General features: G+C 40.8%; 1 protein-coding gene across 1 annotated transcript in view; it reads right to left on the bottom strand.

Annotated features, from left to right (window-relative positions):
• Positions 1 to 8,447, bottom strand: part of LOC101846007 — a gene marked incomplete in the record, with an annotated part of 62,964 nt that overhangs the window by 52,085 nt on the left and 2,432 nt on the right. Inside the window, 2 exon segments of the mRNA XM_005101785.3 lie at positions 1,106 to 1,245; positions 3,802 to 3,961. Of these exon segments, the coding sequence (XP_005101842.2) occupies positions 1,106 to 1,245; positions 3,802 to 3,961 (300 nt within the window).

Genomic DNA, 8,447 nt, shown 5'->3' with positions numbered 1-8,447 from the left:
TTTCCTGCTGTGAATAGATCTAGAGTCTAGAACTAGGCTGTAGGTGAATCTAGATCGAGATCAAGAATCATGAAAGTGTTCTTGAAAGTGGATTTTTCCTGCTGTGAATAGATCTAGAAATCTAGGCCATCTGTGACGCATGTCGGTCGTTAAAAAACTGAATTTCTAAACTTAGATCTATCTATGGGCCAAGGCTCTTTCTTTCAATTATTGGCCTATGTCTTTATAATCCTTCGAGATCTAGGCTAGATCTAGAATCTAGATAAGGTTCTTCTAGGAAGCAACAATTGGAATTTAGGCCTAACTCTTTTTAAAAAAAAGTGATTGAGCAGGAACTTTAGGAGAAAATGCCACGCCTTCGAAGAGGGAGAAGAAGTCTTACCCCTAGAGGTAGTCAAGAGGGGGTGCTACACGGATAAAATTCAAGGTAAAATATTTGTGTTTTGTTTCTTTCCTGTTTTCAGTCTTTTTCCTCTTCTTAACTTTCCTAACAATTCTTCATAATTATTCCGTTCGTAGAACGGGTAGGCCTACTTTTATTACTAGTAATAATAATAAGAACGGGTAGGCCTACTTTTATTACTAGTAATAATAATAAAAACAGAAAGCATTAGTATAGCGCAAATTCCTTCTCAACAGCAAGCTCTATGCCCTTTACAATTTGTATTATTACCACAGCAGATCCGATAGCATTCTGAAACATTCTCAACATCCTGGGAAGCATACAGTGCAAGCTGCCATTTTTATAGGCGATAAAACACTAACATACTGACAAGATCATTCGCTGTTTATGGCCGGATTCCCACTCATACCTGGGTGAAGTGAGGAAAATTCAGGTAATGTGCCCTTCCCTAGGAGAGAACTTTGGGTCTGAGGCTCGAACCCAGGAACCTGACAACTAGACTACTAACGCCACAAATAGACTTATAAAAATGAAGGAGTTGGACCCAAAGGAGGTCAAGGAGTAAAAAGATGTCACTCCTACATCAGAGAAAGTGTAGAAGTTATGATATCACTGAGACATTCACATGACCTATGAGATTATGGCACAGATGCACATTTCAGCTCTCTCTCTCTCTCTCTCTCTCTCTCTCTCTAAGCTTACCCTCTTCTATGGGATCTTTCTGAATTCCAAACCTGTGCAGACAAGCACCAAGGCACTCCAGGTTTTCCATACGAGAGACGTTCCCTTGTCCCTCAAACCTGCACCATTCACGTAGCTTTGTCTCATTTTGTCTCTCCTCACTGGAACAGAAAGTGACAGAGACAGGTCAAGGGTCGGTGATTAATTTATGCAATGCAATGTGATGAAACAAGTCAAGACAACAGACTAAAATATGTGTGGCATCATGTTGAAATCAGGCTCTCGTCAAAATAATGAAAGCAAAGGCACCAATATTTTCTTGTTTGTTAAGAAATTTTTATATTCATTTTTAGGGGGAGGGGGGCCTCAGCACTTTTTATGTTCATTTTAAAGCACTTACGTGAGGATTTTACTGAAAAACATTGATCAAAAGCACACAAAAAATGTAAATTTGTAGTTTCTAAAGACATTCAAGCTTTGGACTCACAAACGCCATTTTCTCGCAAATTTTACCTCTGACAGACACCAAGAGACTTCCATCTCAAATATCTCTACTTTTATTTAAGACAGACTGATTTTTTTCATCAAAAGCAAACCAAGTGAACAAGCTTTAAGATTATACCAATACCTCCACCATATGCCCCCAAATTGACAAGTGCCCGATTCCACCTTGTTGTAACACATGTGAGTCACGATGCAGCTGAACCAGGTGCTCGTCAAATTTTGGGCATGTTGAGTTATTGGTATCTTCTGAAAGCTTATTCATTCCCCTTGCTTTCTATGAATAAAATACCTTTCTGTCTTGAATAAAAGTCCGGATATTTGCAATTGAAGAAGGTGCGGGTAGCCTGGTTTCAGAGGTAAAATCAGCTACAAAATTGCCGCCAAAGTTTGGTAACTTCAGTGGCTTGAGAGTCCTTGAAAACTGAAAATTTACTTATTTTGTGCCTTTAATCAACATGTTTTAGTTACGAAATCACATGGAAATTTGTACGGACACAAAAGGTGTTGTGCCAAAATTGTTTTACAAATAGTTCGATAAAATTGCCAAACTGGCGGGAAAAAGCCCTTTACTTGGATTTCATTATTTTGAAAAACACCTGATTTCACCACGATGCCTTACGTATATGATTCCCCCCAAGCTAGTAGTTACGCAAGGAAGAAACAAAATAAAAGATACCTAGTATTTAATTACTGGTACCCCTTTCTTGCTTGCATCATAACTCCCTTATGAGTTCAAGCCCTCAAAAATTCCTCTCTAGAGTTGTCAGTCCTGTCCTAATGGCTCCAGCTATGCCCATGTGATGTTTTACCCAGTTTCTTTGCATCTGCCCCTATTTTTCTAAGCCATGTTGTTAATGGCCTAACTCTGTGTCTCTGACCATAGGAATTCCATTTCATCAACTTTCTCATTTGTGTTCGATCCATTACCATCAGAAGATCTCTTCCCTTCCGTCACAACTTTTTTTGGGTTTGCTCTCTCAAACTCGAACAATTCTTTTAGGCAGACCAAGTAAAACCAAAATTTGTTTTATGCATATTCAGTTCTGAATATTTTGAATTATCAAGTACACTTCATTTTTACTGTTTAGTCAGCAGTAAGAAAGATCTGAGGCAGTGCCGGTGATGTGTTCTATCCTTGTGTCAGCGACAGTCGAAGTACACATATCATCTTTCCTCCATGTAAGAATTAAAACAATATAATATAGAAAGAAAAACACTCACCAAGTCTTCAGTTCAGTATCAGTCCCTTTTCCTTTCTTCATTTTAGGATAAGTGTATTTTTAGCCTGTTATGCCATACTTCGCAGTCATGCGACGAGTGGAAAATAGCTTAAAAAATACTTGTCTGCCAACCTTAATATCCTTTACTTTAAATCCTTTCCTCTGTGGCAGTTCAACGTTCTTAGTTTCATCAAGAGGGAGAGGATGATAGTAGCTTTGCTATCTCTGGCTAGAATACCATGTGCATCAAACAAGACAAGAGGCAAGAGGCATTCCAACCTCTCTTACTCTTACCAGAAAAGGAACTTTCCTAGACATGAGTAGGAGAGGGAGACCAGATTTTCAGTTTCTGAGATTTTGAAATAAAAGATTAAAAAACTTACAGCCACCAGAATCACTGGCCTGTTGAGCACTGAACTCGAGATCCCATAAGTGCAAACCTCACCCCCCCCCCCCCCCCCCCACACACACACACATCATTGATGTTGAAATAACAATGCACAACTTCATTAGATCCTACTTTAAGTTGTTTAGTTTTAGTAGAGGTTTTACGGCGCTCGCAACTGCATAAGGTCATATGAGCGCCAAGGGGGTGGATGTCAACAGAGAAGTTCTTACAGGGAATCAGACTTACTCTGCTCACCTCTCTAGCTTCAACAGCACAAAGTCTGCTTCGACTATCAAGGTGACAAACATACAAAAGAAGTAGACGAAAAATGACAATAGTAAGAATTAGGAAAGAAAAAGAAACAGTTCCCTGTTGTAGATCAGGCACAGTTATGAGCGTGACATTGATGAATCAGCCCATTTACAATTCTACTGCGCATGAACGAGAAATGTCCCCGCTTTGGGAATGGCCTAAAGACACTTCAGTCAGTGGCACTGCCCCAGGGGTCCTTTAAGTTACAGGGTGAACAAACAAAATCGGAGTCACTCATACATCTCATAGAAAAACCAAAAGAAAACAAAACATTTCCAGAGCTCAAAACCTACTATGAAAATGGAAAGCAAGACTTGCAATCTCGAGTTCGCTTTCTGTCACAGTACTGATCCAACCTACAGCATACTCCGAATGGCACACAGAGTCTGGGTGTCTTAGACGGACAAATCTTGTTCGTCAGGTCATCAACTGTTGGTGGACTACTTCGACCAGCTGAAAGCACACAGAAAACACATTAAAGTATTATAATAAGCTCTCAAAGTTTTGTATCGTCTCTTGTGGAAGAGTCTCATGAATTCACAACTAGCTGGTCTGTTCATTTCGAGTCACGATCTGTCTTAAGAATGATATACAGCCTGCAGCCTGTTAGGCACACTAAAGCTATCAATCACACGGTATACCTGTTGCTACTGATTATCAGCGGCAACAATGGTGTAGCGGTTTGGTGCTTCGCCATCACACAGGAGACACGAGTTCGACTCCAGAGTTGGGATAATTTTTATTTAGCAATTTTTATCTCTGTCTTTCTGTTGGGATGCTGCACACACCTCTCACCCTGGGTTGGCCCTGACAGGCTGGATCAAAGCCTGCCTCCTTCTAAATGATCTATGTTGTGTTGATGGGGGCATAAAAACACCTTCATTAAAAAAAAATTAGCACGGAAACTGTCAAGCCCTCTTAATAGCTTAGCAGCAGAGTGAGGGTGAACTGAATCACTGGGGGCTCCAGTGGCCAAGAGGTTATTGAGTTTAGACTCACATAAAATGTCTGACAAAGAATATTGTCACAGTTACGGTGCAACGCCAAGAGCCCTATCTTACAGTCATACTTCCATAGGATAGGTTCTTCCCCAGGTCATACTTCCATAGGATAGGTTCTTCCCCAGGTCATACTTCCATAGGATAGGTTCTTCCCCAGACGACTCGTGCCTGAGAGGTGGTTCAGTCCTGGAGATCTACGACACGCACTATTCGAGAGCCCGCACGGAGACCTGTACCGTGAACCATTGCTGCAAGACAATACCCGGCCTGGACCAGATATACTATGGACCAAACCCAAAGAGGTCGTCACATACCTGACTGCATGTGGCAGACTTCTGCCCTCTGGAGGAAGTCAGCCATACAAGAGGAAAAATGTCAGACAAGTATCAGTGATACAGGGTTCAAATGGGTCGTTACTGGGGTGTGTCCTTGAGCAAGAACCAATAACCCAAGTTTAAAAAAACGGCGCACTGCACAGGGGTGACCAGCAATGTTGTTATCTCTCTCTCTATATATATGTTTCAGTAGCCATACATCTATGTATTTATGTGTTTTTATGTACTGCATTTATGTATTATATATGATGTAGATAACCAAATTTTTCAATGGGGATCAGTAACAGTGGAATTTTTTCATTTATTTTTGTTATTTTATCAGAATAAAGTACCTTTCCAGATGACTAAAAGCCCTACCCACTCAAGAGAGGGATCAAACCCTTGAATTGAAAGTCCAAAGCCTGACTGCTAAATTAAGGAATAGAGTACTCAATTGAAACCTCACTTTTACTATAATGATGGTAAGAACAAGACCTTTGCAGCGGCAAATAATTTTCTCTCTATAATACACTATTCTTTCATTCAGATCAACGGAAAAGTGCACTGCTTCATTAGGTCTTGGTTTCATCTTTCATTCCTTCTGTGTCCCGCACTTGTTTTTCAACTGGCATTAGAGTCTTTAGATCGCAGGGTGCATGAAGATTACTGCCGATGCAATCTTTTTTACCTTTATGAATCCGATTTCCGAATAGATTTATTTTGACTCAGAAGCATTGGATAAATCAGGTATAAAAAACACTTCCTCATCCTGTTTCACTTTGACACAGATTTAATAATATATTGCGTGTATCCCCCATTACATGCTTAACAAGATCTGGAAAAAAATTCCGTCAAAAGGTCCCAAAAAATTCCGGGGTTAAAGAGTTTTTAAAAATCAGGCAAAGAAAGGAGCTAGCCTCCCTCAGCCTGATATTCCTACTAATTAAACCACCTGCTGCCAAATGATCAAGTCAAACCTCAAGGAAGACTGGATGAATGCATGAGCCAATGGTATGACAGGAAGGATGATGTATGGCCACATGAATAAACCATTGGTCAAAGATCCAATCAATGAGTTGAGGAGGGGAGACCAATCCATAATCTTCCAACTTAGAACACAATATGTGCCCCTCAATCAACATCTCAACCAAACTGGAGTTTAGTAAAGCAGTCTGTTGCCTGCCCACTATATAACTACCCCTAAGAGACAGTGGAACATCATCTGTTCTTCTGTAGAAAACTAACCAATTTGAGGGGATGTTTTCTTCCCAAGCTACCCCACACATCTAACTGCCTCTACTCCTCAAGACAACAATTAGAACAGACATGCAGCTATTACAGAATGGTATCATGCAAAAGAGTTAACGCTCAGATGCTACTGGATCGCTAACAACAACAACAAAGAGTTAAAATTCCTTACAATCAAACAGTACAGTCAGTGGTGTCAAAGGTAGGATTTTAGTTTGTTGTACTTTTACTTATTTACTTTTTCCTTCCTCTGGTATCCTTAGGATGTCAAGGGGAGGTGCAAGTTTCAGTCCTGTGCTCGGTGTGTAGCATCTGTGATAGATATGTTATGTTGTTCCAGGACCTTTTTAACCCCATCCAGTCAGGTCTTTCTTGGTCTTCTTCTTGGTTTAAAGCCGGATTCTCGGGTGTTGTAAGCTCTAGCCGCAAGTTGTTTCTGGGGCATTCTGGTTAGATGTCCAAACCATTTCCCTCTTTGACACTCTATGAATTTTATTACTGGTGGTATTCCAGTTTGAAGACGTATGGCATCGTTTCTTATGCAGTCTCTTCTGGTGATGTTGATGGTTTTGCGGAGGCACCTCATTTCGCATGCATTGATTTTTCTTTCTTGTGCCTTGTTTAAAGACCATGTTTGGCACTGGTATGTTAAGGTTGGTATGAAGATACTGTTGATGAGCTGGGATTTCACTTCTGTTGGGATGTTCTTGTGACTGAGCAGGGGTGCTAGCTGGTAGGCCACTGCATTTGCCGTCATAATTCTTGTTTGTATTTCTTTGTCCATACTCCCATCTTGTGAGAAGATGCTTCCCAAATACTTAAATTCCTCTACTTGTTGGAGCAGTGTTCCATCAATAAGAATGTAGAGTTTCCCTGGGTTTCTGCTGACCTTCATAACTTCTGTTTCTGAGATGGAGGTTTTCATGTTCAGGTGTTTACATTCCTCATTTAGTTTTGTGGCGTGTTTTTGTAGTTCCTCTTCATCTGTATTTAATATACTCTGGTCATCAGCAAATAGAAGCTCGTTCAGTTCTGTGATGTTGTAATTTGCTGCTTTCGTGATCTTATCCATGTGTGATAAGAGAAGCGGAGAGAGAACACACCCTTGTCTCACCCCAGACCTGATGGGGAACCAGTCCGATAGTCCTTCTGTTGATCTTACAGCACATCGGCTGTTTTTATAAAGTGCCATGATGTTCTCCAGCAATTGTCTTCTTACACCATATTCCTCTAAAACTAAAACTTCCTAAAGTTGACATCTATGTACCCGGTCGAACGCCTTTTCCTGATCCACGAAGACGGTATTGAGGTCTTTGTTATGTGCAATGGCAGTCTCACACAAATGTCTTAATGTGAAAATAGCGTCAATACAGCCCCAGCCTTTTCTGAAGCCAAACTGGGATTCACTGAGTTGAGTCTCTAAAATTAGTCTCATTCTCATTTCCTTGCTTTATTGTAGGTACAGTAAATTAGTGTTGTTGTCGGTTGTTTCTAAAGAGAGAGACGGAAGCTGCGGCTGCTGCTAGCTGGACATTATTCATTACTTTAATATGTAGGCTACTAGACTCTAGATCTAGGCTATAGCTAAAATAACATAAATCCTTGATGGAAAAAAACAAACACTTTGGCCCTGCCCTTGTCAATCTGGTCATTGAAACCACTGAACTGATGAAACTAACCAGAAAAAAAAATTAACATTAAGCTTAACTCTTAGTGTCCGGCTCGCCACCTCACGTGGCGCACTAAAAGAAGCCAAAACGCTGGCACGCCACTTCATGTGGCTCTCTTTGTCACGTAATATTCTGGGGCTTTGTGTAAAAACTACACCGTGTACGGAAATCTTCTTTCTTAGAGATCACTTTTGAATGGAAGTACGCTATTTTCGAACGCAGTTTGTGGTGTTTGGAGCGAATTTTCCAGTGAATTTGTTGTGACTTTTTAAGAGCAAATTTGTCAACTCAAGTCAGCTCGTTTGTTTATTATTAAATGGCTGCTACCAATAATGGAAGACAGCAAAGGCTTTCTGCAATTTAAGCCGCCGTAAATTTGTTCCAAACTATGTGTGAGGATGAATCCAAGCTCGATTGTAGTGATAATGACTCGGACGGGGACAAATTCAACGATGTCATTGGCAGAGACGAGTCTTCAAGTGAGTCAGACCTTGATGAACCCGGTCCGTCAAATTCAACTTGTGACTCCAGTAGAGGGGCGTGTCCTTCACGGGGTAAAGGGAAAAGCCCTGGTAAAAGAAAGGAAGCTGGTGCTGGGAGTACTGAGAGCAGAGAGAGGTCAAGATCTCCCCTTCTTAGGCCTAGTACTAGTACTGGAGATGGAAGAGGAGACGCAGAAGTAGGGAACAACTGGAGACAAGTGAAT

This window comes from Aplysia californica, unplaced genomic scaffold, assembly GCF_000002075.1.
Source record: "Aplysia californica isolate F4 #8 unplaced genomic scaffold, AplCal3.0 scaffold00299, whole genome shotgun sequence".
In the NCBI taxonomy this organism is placed as follows: domain Eukaryota; kingdom Metazoa; phylum Mollusca; class Gastropoda; order Aplysiida; family Aplysiidae; genus Aplysia; species Aplysia californica.
This window is presented reverse-complemented; position numbering and strand designations above follow the sequence as displayed.